This window comes from Lissotriton vulgaris, chromosome 1_1, assembly GCF_964263255.1.
Source record: "Lissotriton vulgaris chromosome 1_1, aLisVul1.2, whole genome shotgun sequence".
NCBI lineage: Eukaryota > Metazoa > Chordata > Amphibia > Caudata > Salamandridae > Lissotriton > Lissotriton vulgaris.
In genome coordinates, this window is record NC_141685.1 from 1,298,680,290 (window position 1) to 1,298,693,736 (window position 13,447).

Sequence of the window (13,447 nt, forward strand, 5' to 3'; positions counted from 1 at the left end):
CATAATTAGATGGGGAGAAGTCAGCTATTCTTGGATGGAGTTGTGGGTGGTAGCAAGGATTGAAATGTTGTGTGCGGAGAACACTTCTAGGTAGAGTTGGATGTCGTCAGCATAGAGGTGATAATGGATCCCAGACTTTTTTTTAGAAGATGTCTGTTATATCCTGTTTTTGTGTTAATACTTTTCCTATGTACCTGGTTCTTAGCTGCTCAGCCAGTGTGAGTGTTCTGTATGGAATGTTGGTGTGATGGACACGTTTGGAATGCTTGGGTGCCTGCTGTGAATAAATCAATCACTCAGGGGGTTGGCAAAGCGCAACTACTCACCCGAAAGGGCCTCAAGGCGCTGAGCGGGGCACGCAGGTCTTGGGAGTTCATGGTGTTTGGTCGAAGAGCAAGGTCTTGAGGACCTTCAAGAACTTGGGGAGTGTTGGTGTCTGCCATAGGTGGAGAGGCAGTGAGGTCCATGCCTTGGCCATGAGGAGGGATAAGGAGGGTCCTCCTGTTCTGGTCTTCTTGATGCCTGGTTCAGTTGCAAGAAAGAGCTGGGCTGAGGGATCTTTGGAGTGCGTGGAACGAGAGGTGGTGGTTCATATAGGCGGGTCTGGTGTTGTGTAGGGCCTTGTGGGTGTGAGTGTGGACAGTTGAAGATGAGCTGAGCAACAGGGAGGCTGCTCCTCATGGGGCTGTTCTTCAGGATCTTCACAACTTGTAACTAGAACTTAATAAATCTACCTAAAGTATACCTCGGCAGTCGGCTACTGGACTTCATTACCACACATTTTTGGTGAAAACATGGAGACTAACCTATGGCTTACATTTGGATTTCATGTACCTGGCTCTATAATGAAGATACAAAAATGAAGGAACACACATCATGTTCAGAGGCTTACAGTGCAAATAATATTTCCAGGAGGAAAATGGTTTATAGAAAAGCAGACAGCGCAAAGTACATTTCCAGGAGGAAATTATTCAAAAGAGATCAGACAGTCAGTGCAAAGTATTTTTTGCAGGAGGAAGATTCTCTCAAAAGAAGTGACAGTGTGGAGTGAAGTACATTTCATAGATGGAGTTTTTACCCAAAAGAAACCTCATGTGTCCAGAGAAAAACATGAAGTTCTTCAATCAAAAGCACAGATGTTCACAAGAGACAAGAGAAACAGGAACAGTACGCCTTGCAGCCCCACTAGTGTCCTTCACACCGGACTGCCCCAGCCTAGGCGTGCTGTGCTCACTATCATCTTTAGTACTTCAAACACTCATGGCATGGCTACACTGGTCTGGTGTACTCTTCTCTCAATGTGAATTGGTACCTACAACAAGCTCTACAAAGTACAGCCTGTGCTTTGCAAGCAGTGTTTAAGTGTGCTCTGAAGATATGTCTGCCGGCTCAACGCAGTGCGGTGATGGTCTCGTGTTTTGTCAAGTCACCAAGTGTGGTGAAATGAGTGTCTACAGAACTTGCTTCACAGTCATTTATGGTTGAGTTCACGTTCGGCATTGGCTGCAATCTTCATTCCTTACGTGAAAGATACTGATCTGGCTATTTAGTGCTGTCAACTCTACCTGTGGTGAGTCTATCTTAATATTTATTGTATATAATGACAGCGATTTGCTTGCAGTGAGGCTTGTCAAACTGTTACGCTGCTGTTTAAATTTCAAACACAGCACGTGCAGAGGGATCTTCCATGATGACATGCGATCTGTGTCTTCTGTAACGACGTGCAGTTCCAAAGGATGGACGCACCTTGAGCCACCTGGCGAGCGTCACCACTGCGTGCCGACATCTTGGGGTTGGTGGCAACTCACAACAAGCTTGGCAAAACTCTGACCCACCCGAACTCATCACTCATCACCAGCAGACTGGACTATCGAAACACACTCTACGCCAGCATCAACAACTCCCTACTCCGCAAACTCCAGACAATACAGAACACCGCAGCCATACACGTTCTTGCCATTCCCTGGCACGAACACGTCAGTCAACACCTACGAAGACTCCACTGGCTCCCGGTGGAGAAAAGAGTCACCTTAAAAATCTTCACGCACGCCTACAAATGCCTACACAACAACGGGTCCAAATGGGGGCAGAGCTTGTCGCAGCACAAGATGGCCACGTGCAAGACGAGCTCGGCGAGCCATCTCCACTACACGATAATTATCCGCATATATGTTTACCTGATAAACAAATTATCTGTGCTATGGAAGCTGGGGGCTTCGTTCCGCTGCCGCTGCTGAGCCCGTGAGTTACACCGGGAGGAGGGATCGCAGCTGCAGCCTTCACTGCCAGCGATCGGACTACACCGCGCCCGTGGGAGACTTCGCGCAATAACCACTCCACGCATCAGTTAGCGTAAAAGGCCATTTATTAGGACATGCATGACATTCAGAAATAAACATAACATCATTAACTTGAACAATCCCCCCAATATCCTGCCATTCACCCCCATCATTCACTCACGTGCTCCACCAGCCACTCCCAATTCACACCATGACCTCTTTGCATCTCATTCACTTCCCCCTTTCACTTTCCAACTCCTCCGTCATCTCCATCCATCGCACTCCCGTCTACCACTCCCCCCATCCTGCACCTGTAACCCCCTCCCTGAAAGGGTGATTCTGCCCGTCACGGACTCCCCACCCCTCCCAGTTCCCGCCACCCAGGGAACCCCCGGAGGGCGGTTACCTGCCCCACCAAGCGTCGAACTCAGTCTCTCCTACACCAGATCGATTTGTTCCACAGACAACTAATCAGATCCCGCAAATCCATCAGGTAAAACGCCTTTCCCATGTGAGAAAGGTGCACGCCATCATCTCGGAAAAGAAGTGGCTGCTCCAGCTGAAGCCCGACATAAGCCAGCACTTCGATACCTTTGTCCGCACAAAAGAGTCTCATTGCCCTGTTCAGTTTCCTGCGAGCCCTTTCCACAGCCGCAGGCTTGAGTGCACCCCTCCAAATCCTTCGTGGAATAAACTGAGTCCACACAATACAGGCGCCAGCCAGATTGCGTTTCATCGCCTCCAAATCCCTCTGCATCAAATGCAACAGTGACACCCCCGATTGCTTCACTAAGTCGTTTTCCCCCAAGTGGATGACAAGCATGTCCGGGCAGCCCAGCTGCAACACTTTCCTTGTTAGCCATGGTAGCAGTTCACCCCAACGCATTCCGCTCTTACCCCACCATTGTACTTCGTGATGTCTGCTCCTCAGGTCCAGGTTACGGCCGTACACCTGCCTGGCAGCGTATTTCTCCCCCCAATGCACAAAGGAGTGCCCAACGACCCAGGTGACCGTCTTGGCCCCCGGTCCACGAACACAACCAACGAAGAGAAAGAGATTAATACCCCAGCATAACAAGGAAAACAACAACAAACTGTGCAGCCGGCCAAGCAGCACGCCCCACCCCATCATTTACGCACGTAACGCTCGCAGCACCGCGATCGCCAACGACCAATCCTCCGGATCTCCTCCCACGACCAACCCAAACCCGCCGCTGCAGTGGCTGCCCCAATCCGAAACGAGTGCGTGCCAAACCGCGCTGGATCCCTGCCCAGCCTTCGCAAAGCCATCCGCAGAACCGCCAGCAACTGGGAAGACGTCAAGCGCTTTCGCGACGCATGTACAAAAATCTCCCCATCCGACCTCCGCACTCGCCCACAAAACCCCAGCCACTCTCGCACCGGGCACACACCCGCTCACCCACTCTCCGACAGCCATACCCATTTACCCCGACCCATCTGGTCTGTCTTGGAACGCCCCAACCATATGCCCAACCGAACCCCGTCCACACGCACATCCGCAAACATCCGACCCGGCGCCCCTTGCGTCCCCAGCAACTCTGACACCCGAAACGCACCAAAAAACATCCAGATCATGCACAGGCGAAACAGCGCCACCTCTTCCCCATCATAACAACAGAAATGCAACTCCCGTAAAACCTTCTCCAACAAATCAAACGTGACCGCCTCACGCAGCAACTCCCCCCCACCTATTTCCGCCCTCACCCGTCCCCAACCCTTCAACATGCGACTCAGCAGATCCGTCCTAGCCGGATCAAAACCCAAATACATCAAGCTGTAAAAAGAAACTCCCGCCAATTTGCCAGCAATCGTCGTCTGCGACAGCCCTTTATCCATGCACTCCAACACAAATTGCACCACCTTTCGCTCGACAACTTCTCTGGGCAACCTTCCCACTCCCATCTCCCACCCCACAAAGGACCCAAACTCAGCCCATGCCAACCTGTACGCCCGCCTAGTGGCCTCCGCTATCGACCTCTCAACCAAACCAACCACTCTCACTCCCCCCAGGACCAGATACCCTCCGGCACTTTGGTCTTGCAAGCTTCCGCTCCCGGCGCCAGCTCCCTGAAGCGCTGCCACTGCAAACGAGATAACGCATCCGCAATTTCGTTACTCACGCCAGGCACATGTTGCGCGCGAAACAGCACATTGAAACGCAGACACAGCAGCATGAAACTTCGCAGCAAGCGCAGCACTCGCAGGTCCCTCGCCTTTTGGTTGTTCACCAAGTCCACTACAGTCATATTGTCCACATGAAACAACACCGACCTATTCCTGAACTCCGGGTCCCACACCAACAATGCCACCAACAAGGGGAAAAACTCCAAAAACGCAATGCTCCTGCCCTGACGCAGCCAATGAGCTGGCCACTGTTCCGCACACCATCGGCCGTCCCAGAAAATCCCGAAAACAGCCGCACCCGCAGCTTCCGAGTAGAGTTGAACCTGCCACACCATCCTGTCACGCGTAAAATCCAAGGACACATCATTGAAATCTTCCAGGAAAACCAGCCACACTCGCAAGTCCGACCGGACCCCCAGCGTGATCCTGATCCTGTGGTGCGGGAGGGCCGCCCCCGACATGGCCATGCCGAGCCGCCTACAAAACGTCCTCCCGGCCCTCACAACCCTGCAAGCAAAGGTCAACAACCCCAACAAGCGCTGCACAGACCTCAACTCAAGCTTCCGGACCTCAATCGCACCTCTCAAAGCGTCCTGCATCTCTGCCACTTTCCGTACAGGCAAACGCGCCTGCCAAGCCACCGGGTCCAACTCAATCCCAAAAAAAGTCAGGCAGCAACTAGGCCCTTCCGTCTTCTCCGGTGCCAACGGCACCCCAAAATCCTGCGCCAACAACTGAAACTGCTGCAAAGCCTCCCCACAAGCGCCAGAGCGACCCGCGCCTACAAACAGAAAGTCATCCAAATAGTGGGACACCAGCCGGTGCCCACTGCGGTCCACCAAGGCCCACTGCAAAAAGGAGCTGAAAGTCTCGAAAAGCGCGCAGGAAATCGCACAACCCATTGGCAGAACCATGTCCACGAAGATGGACCCTCCAAATTGCATGCCTAACAGGGGGAAATCCGCCGGTTGAATGGGGAGAAGGCGAAAGGCCGACTTGATGTCACACTTGGCCAACTCAGCCCCCTTTCCACAGGACCTCACCAAGCCTATGGCATCATCCACTGACGCATACAGCACTCTAGAGTCCTCTTCTGCAATAAAATCATTCACAGACCCTCCTTCCGGCCAGGACAAGTGATGGATCAAACGAAACTCCCCAGGCTCTTTCTTGGGCACCACCCCAAGAGGTGAAACAATGAGATCCGACATTGGCCAGTCTGCAAAAGGACCTGCAATTCTGCCCTCCGAGACCTCCTTCTCCAATTTACGCGCCACCACCTCCGGCAACTCCTTGGCGGACCGCAAGTTCTCGGCCCAACGCCTCTCCCTCTGCCCCTGATAACCAATCCGGAAACCTTCCATGAAACCCCAATACAAACGCAACGCCGCTTCCTTATCGGGGTACCCGGAGAGCCATGGACACATGGCCTCCACCCTAACCGGAGTATGGGCCCTTCGGCCCAGGCTGCCCCCTACCCTTGGCAAGTTTCCACTGCTCTGACGGCGAAGCCAACGTGAGGCACTGTGTGACTGCGTGCCGCCCCCCGTACTTCGAACACTCATGCTTGAACTTACAAGAGGGGCGGTTGCAGAAACCTTTATTGAACCCCCAACAGGCTCCTGAAGACACTGGCTTGTACTGTTGTCCCGCAGCCCCTGACCACACCGCCTGGTTCCCCAGACTACCTGAACTTCCCTGACTACCCGCCCCAGACTGGGCGGGGCGCGACTGAAAAGGCCGATAAGTAACCGGAAGACCACTAGCCGTATGAGTGGAAGCCGCCGCCTGCGTCGAAGACATCCATTGAATCCAGAGTTCCTGGTCCACCTCCCCCCACGGCTTGTCTGGATTGACGCTGACCCTGGCCCTAAACTCCTCGTCGTAGCTCAGCCAAGCAAAACCCCTGAAATGCAGCTGCGCCTTCCTGATGACGTCCATATACTTGAACTGAGCAATCGCCCGATCCCCGTGCTTCTCAAGAAAGCCGACGTCCAATTCTCCATCGTTACCGGCACCCTCGGCCGCCTGGTCAACTCCCACTCCTCTTCCTTAGACCCTTCCTTCGCCTGAATCTCTCTATGTAGCAGCTTAAATACATCCACATATTCATGCCTCCAAATCTTCCCCTTCGTTTTTTCGGACAAATGAGAACCCAGGGGCATCGCCAACCCCATGTATGGCAATTTCTTTCGGTGCTTCTCAACTCCACCTTCCTTACCCCCCAAATCCTCCACCTTGTCAGTTTGCGCACTGGCCGTCGTGACCTGCTTCCCCCCAGCAGCCACCACCGGCTCCACCCCAACATGGGACACAGTCCTCACAGACCCATCCCCCACCCCTAGCGACCGGCAGGGCTTCTTCCTCCCTCCTTTCCCCTCTTCAGTCCAGGCGTCCCACCAAGCGCCCTCACCTGACAAGGTTGCAGGAGTGTCCATCTCCCGTCCCCGTGCGTCCGCCGGCTTCATGGTCCCTTTGCTGGCCCGACTGGTGCCATCTCGTGCCTCAGGGGAAACACCGACCGTGGCAGGTGCCATCCTAGCCTTGCCCACACTCTCAGACTCATGCAACTCACCCTCTTCCAATTCATCCTCCTCATCCTCATAATCCAACCACTCATCCTGAACATCCAGCGGCACCACTTCCGTATCCACTCTCTTAGTACCCTTCCCTTTCACTCCAGGCATAAACTCGCATTCCAGCATCGTCGGTGCCCGCTCCCTCGATGGAGGGCAGGCCGCCGCGGACCCCCCTGCTTCTTCGTCCCGGCGTTTGGAGGCCGTTTTGCGCCCCGCTGGCCCACCCCGGCCTCTGCCAGCTGTCCCCGCTGGCTTGTTCCCACCCCCCCCCCGAGCCGTATGCGCTCGGGGAGGCCCCGGTGCCAACAGGTCTCTGATCCGTCAAGGCAGTCCCTGAACCTTCCACCCAAACCCACTTCCCTTGGGCCCCAGGGCCCCCCCTGCCTCTACCTACGGTTGACCCTCTGCCATGTGCAGGTGCCAGGGCCCCGTCGCCCTTGCGCACCCCACCCGCCTTCGCCTCCCTGGCCTCGCATAAGCGCTGCCACTCCTTCTCATATTCGGCAACGACGCGACGCTGATCGTGGGCCCTCTCCTCCTCGGTCATGAGCTCCCACCTGTCATACATGGAAGACCGCCCGGACTCCCCCAGGCCTCCCCGCCCGGGCGCGGGTGCAGCAGCACCCCCCGCCCCACTCTGCTGCTGCACCTTCAGCGGGCCTTTGCCCTTGGAACCTTGTTGCTTGACAACCCCTTTCCGGCCCCCCGAAAGGTCGACCGGCTGCTCCAGGATGGTGAACTCTTCTTCCCCCCCAGACAGCGTGAGAGTGAATTCCTCACCAGCCGCCACCTCCCACTCACCCAGGTCCTCCCCCCCCGCTGCTCTCACTGCTCTCATCGTACCCCACTAGCTGCCCCATGCTCCCCGACCCCGTGCCTTTAATGCCAGCGGAGTCCTCTCCACCCCTACGGCCCCCCTCCTCACCGGGCACTGCGTCGCTGACCTCGATCTTGGCCGGGAGGCTCAGGCGCCTCCCCCCTTCTTGGGCGCCTCCTGCTGTTTCCTGCCCCTCCCCCTCTTAGGCGCGCCATCCCAAGCCCCAGCGGGCTCGTCCATGCACGCTGAGACAACCGCAGCCACCCCCGCCGATGCTGACCGGGGCGTGCGGGTCATCCCAACCCACGCCTGGTCCAGGACACCGGGCTGGAGGAGGTCCGTCCTCCCAGCCCGGCCAAGCACAAGGAGCGCAGCCCTCACCGCTTCTGCATCGGGCGTTGCCATAATGATTTCCGAGCTTTCTGACCGTCTGCGAGATGCGTGAGGTTTGGCACCCTCAATTTCGGCCCGTCCGCAAGATGCGTGAGATTTGGCACCCCCGACCCGTCCGCGAGATGCGTGAGCTTTGGCACCTTCGCTCGCGCACCGGGACACCAAGGGCTACACGCTAGAAATCTGCCTAAATGTCAGCCCGCCTACCTAAACACCCAATAAACCTGCCTAAGCGTCGCTCTGGGGCACCAGTAGCAACGACCAAATCCCTGAAATCACACTTTGCCTACCTAAAGGAATACTCCGTCTGCACTAAAACTATCTTCTTCCCTGAGGCACCGGGGACAGGAAGAGGAAGTCCTTCCCCTCCTGACCCCCTAAATAGCCTCCTAAACCCCTCCCACCCCTAACCTAAGCCCCTACCTAACTTCCTGCCTGTCCCTCTCGCGCGAACACCCCGGGGAAAAGACTGGTCTGCCGACCTGCCTTACCCCGGGGGCCGCATCGTGGCTGGCTGGGAACTCCGCCTAACAGACGCGCTTGGTGGATCCTGTACCGAGATGCTACATCGCGCCTAGAGGGACTTTCGCCTCTCGTGCTCGTACCAAGCTACGCCTGTGAGGGTCTTCAGCTGCTGGCTGGAGACTCCGCCTGACGGCCGCGCTCAGAGGCTCCTACTCTGAGATGCTGCATCATGCCTAGAGGATTCTGCGACTGGTGCCTGCACTTCCTGGTGTCCCCTCGTGCTGGAGGGTTGATCAGGAGCAGTTGCTGATGGCGGGGGAGCCTGGTACGGCGTGAGCCCCCGGCGAGGCCTGGTGCGCTGTTCCGGCCCCTTCGGAGAGGTGAAGCAGGGAGCGCCTCCTGCTGGGCCCTTGACACAGCGCCATTGACTGGGCCGTGTTTGTTCACTGCTACTGTGGGTGGGGGGGTGTGTTCCCGCATGTGGCCTCCTGCCTGGACGAAAGACTCCTTCAGTTCCTTGTGGTCCCTGCCTGCGGCAGACTGTGTTCCCGGGTGCCTCTCCCTTTGCTGCGATAACTGGCTGCATGCTTGCGGGGTGCAACCCGCTGCTGAAGACTCCTGCGGTTTCCCCTCACCCGGCGGCAGGCTCACTGAGACACGCCATTAGGAGTTGGGAGGTATTTCCTTGTTCGTATTCTGACAACTCCCCAATACTGCTTGATTTGGAATGTCCTGCGAAGCGCCCACCTCCATTCACTTGGAGATTTTCCCCTTACGCATTGCTGGACGAAGCCTTTAGAGGAGAAACGTTAGAGGCCATAGATGTTTTCTTCTCTACTAATGCAGGCTCAGTCCCGCAGTTTACCACTATCTGGGAAACCTTCAAAGTTTAAATCCTCGGAATTGCTATATCTAAGCACTCGGGGGTCTTGAGAGCTATCAGAGAATATCTACCCTATTGGAACGGAAGCTCGCAGACTTAGAATGTGATGCTCTAGAGAGTGGCAATGGTCAGACTATAGATGAACTTAAAACTAGGCTAGAGGAATATCACGAAGAGGCTGATTGGGAAATTAATCTAATGGGGAAGTATGCGATTGCAAGCACATATGTGGAAGGAGAAGCCCCAGCGCTGCGTTGGCAGCAACAATGAAAGGGAGGCGGGATAGTGCGAGCCCCATAGAGATCAGCCTAGAATCAGACAGGAGGACCAGTGACCCTAATGCAATAACAGAGTGATTCAGGGAGTATTATGCTGCGTTATACCGCTCCAAGTCCCTCGGCAAGGACACTAACATGCAGTCCTATTTGGAATATATCAAACTGCCCTGGCTGTTAGACAATCACAGAGAGTACTTGATGAGGCCTCTAGAGGCTTGGGAAATCCATGAAGCACTTACTACGATGTGGTCTAATGGTGTGCACGGCCATGACGGGCTCACGGTGGCCTTCTACAAGGCACTTCGGGAACAACTTACCCCTCATTTGATCTCCTTGTTTTAGGAAATGGGGGAATGCGGTTCTATGCCACCACAATGCAGGAAGCCCTGCTGGTCACCATTCTTAAGCCGGGTAAATTGCAGTTTGATTGTGCTTCCTATCGGCCCCTTTCACTTCTAAACGTGGACACGAAAATATTTGCTAAGATTCTTGCGAACCGTTTGGCCACCATTATTCCCTCCTTAGTTGGCCCGGAACAGGCAGGTTTCGTCCCTGGGCGCACATTAACACATAATCTACGAACGGTGTTTGGCTCTAGTCAACATACCTGGCCTGATATCAAAGCAGCCGCGATCTTTTTAGGTGCGGAAAAAGCATTCAACTCTGTGGAATGGGACTTTATGTGGTTAGTGCTGGAACGTGTGGGACTCGGGAGCCCTTTTGTACACCTGGTGAAGGTCATGTACGCAGCGCAGTTGGCCCGAGTATGGGTGGGCAATATTGTCACCGCCCCACTGGAGATCTCCAGAGGTACCCGCCAAAGATGCCCGCCATCCCCACTCTTCTATGCACTGGTCGCAGAACCCTTAGCTTGTGCCCTACGGGAGTGTCACAGCCATAGAGGGATTCGGTTCCCTAACTATAAATTAATAATTTCATCTTATGCAGATGATAGGCACCTGTATATTCAAGACCCGGAAGTTAATCTCTCCCCAATGGTGCAAGAGGTAGTAAAATTTGGGGAATTTTCGGGACTCAAAATTAACTGGCCCAAATCTACTATATTTCCTCGTACCCCAGCAATGCTCCCTGTTGAATTATATTATCCTTTGGCCTTGTCCGCCGACACAATACGCTACTTGGGGATCCATGTGCCCACAAATTCGGAAATTGTTTTCCAGGAACACTATAGTAGAGAATTAGCCAAACTTGAAGATGACGTAAATAGATGGATCCAACTCCCCCTCTCGCCCACTAGGTAGGATATCACTCATGAAGATGGTAGTGCTCCCAAGATTCCTCTTTCTATTTTTAAATATCCCAATTGTCTTCCAAGCCCATTTTTTTCAGCACCTCAAGTCTATGCAGGTTAAATTAGCTTGGGCGGGGAAGCAAGCCAGAGCCCAGCGGGACATTCTTACTCTCCCTTTTTCGATGGAGGGACTGGGAGCCCCAGATCTAGACCTCTACTACAGAGAGGCTCAATGCTCACACGCTTACTAATGGTTTCATCAACTAGCTCCCCCTCCCATCTACATACAGAGAGGATGGCGGCAGCACCAGCTCACTTGTCTACTGCATTGTTTCGGCGCCGATACGATGCACTGGTATGTTGGATTCCATAAACGAGACAACTCACGCCTGGCGTAGCCAAATGCTCTCTATCCTTTACTCCCCTCTCACTCCCATTGAATGGCGCTCTTGGCTTCCAACTATCACAGAACCAGATGTAGTGCGGGCCATGCATCACCTGAACATAACAGTAATTGGGGACTTTTCGCAGACTGTAAGGGGTGTGTCTGGGAAGATCTGGCTGCAAATAAACCAGATGCCCCCCCCCATAATGCTATTCCACTACTATAGAGTCCGTATCGCACTTAGGTAACTTTTGGGGGATGAACTGCTGGAACCGCCGGAAGTGGTCGCCCTCAATGCCTGAAGGCTCTCCATGCAGGCTGGTATCGCACATATACAATAAAACACAGCAACTGCGCTGGAACCAGTATGTTAAGCCTGGGTTGAAGTGGCAGACAGACTTGGAAGTCCATTTAGACAATGATACATGGAAGTACTGCTGTGAGGCTACACAGCGCATTTCCCTGAATGGTAGACACCGTCTTATCCAATTCAAATTTCTTAACAGAATATATCATACCCCAGTCAGATTATATAGGTTTGGCCTACAGGACACTGATAAATGTGAAAGATGCAGGGAAGAGGCGGCTGGCTTCTTACACTTGGAGTGGGTATGCCCCTCATTAGCTCACTTTTAGGTCCAAATATTTTCTAAGTTAGGGGAGATCACCGGCGGACCTATTAGACCAGACCCACTGCTGGCTTTACTGGCCTATTCCAAATGGGTCCGGAAAGACATAAGACGCTTAAGTGAGATAGGTCTCCTGATAGTGACAAGAGTGGTAGCAATGCGTTGGGCATGTGGGACCCGCCTACACTAGCTCAATGCCCCAAAGAAATGCTGTTTTGCAATACACAAACTGAATTGTACAGTGAACTGCTTCCCCCTAGAAGCCGTCCTAAAAACTTCTAGAGCCTTTATAAAAGCTGTTTAGAAAGCCAGAAATGAGTGTTTTTAATGGTAGGCAACCTAGGGTTGACGGTCCTGAAGTGAATACTGAGGATTCATATATGTAATTGCCAGTGTATGTTGCAATGATTTTCCGGTAATGACAGATGCTGTACATTCATGATGGCTGTGTCTTTCTGTTTCTGTTTTTTTCTCTCTCTCCCCTCCATTACCCCCTCCTATTCTTTTGAATTGAATTGTATGTATTGTATTTTCCGTTCTTATTAATGAAAACCAATAAAGAAATTAAAAACAAAAGAAAACGGACCCAAATACCTCAACGACAGAATCAACTTCCACGTACCGAAAAGAAACCTCCGATCTTCCAACCTCGCACTGGCAAAAACCCTGCGCATCCACAGAGCCAGAGCAGGCTGAAGATCCTTCTCTCACATTGCAGCCAAAACCTGGAACGAGCTACCGTCAGACATCAGAAGCGCCCCCCTCCCTGAACACCTTCAGGAAGACTCTCAAGACCTGGCTCTTTGTCTAAACAGATCTGCAGACCTCCCACCGACCCCCCTGCCCCCACGCCTTGAGACCCTCACAAGAGAGTAGCACGCTTACAGTTCCCCTGATTGATTGATTGACCCGTAGAGCGTCACCACTGTGTGCCACCATCTTTGTTGGTCAAGTTTCAGGCAGTCTTTTCTTTTTGCATTTTTGCCCGCGATTTTCAGCCACAGCAGTCCAGTGATCATCGTTATGTTTTATTGTCATGAAGACACACTGCAGTGGCAAGATCTCTTCAAGCAAAGTGTGGACTACATAGGTTGGTGTGTTTATGTCTCTTGATGCTCCTTCATCGTGCCCACACGCAGACTCATAACCTCTCACAGGGTACAGTGTGTCATTCAATGGTGTTGTCAGCTATTTCAGACTGACTTTATACCACCTCTTTTAATACTTTCTTGTCTGCAGGAGTCTAGTTACAGTCCCTTGGGGTCACAGATCTCGAGATTATGACTCTGTATCAAGAGTACTCATGACAAGAGTGTAGCCTGTGCAACATTTCTCGGGTGAG

At 53.4% G+C, this 13,447-nt stretch overlaps 1 protein-coding gene across 1 annotated transcript; it reads right to left on the bottom strand.

Moving 5' to 3' along the window:
* Window positions 1-2,706: 2,706 nt before the first annotated feature.
* LOC147749033 (uncharacterized) lies at window positions 2,707-7,129 on the bottom strand. Its single transcript, XM_086929409.1, has 2 exons — window positions 6,840-7,129; window positions 2,707-3,322 (listed from the first exon to the last, which is right to left on the bottom strand). Exons 1-2 carry the CDS (start codon window positions 7,127-7,129, stop codon window positions 2,707-2,709), a joined length of 906 nt encoding a protein of 301 aa, XP_086785535.1.
* Between the last annotated feature and the right edge of the window lie 6,318 nt (window positions 7,130-13,447).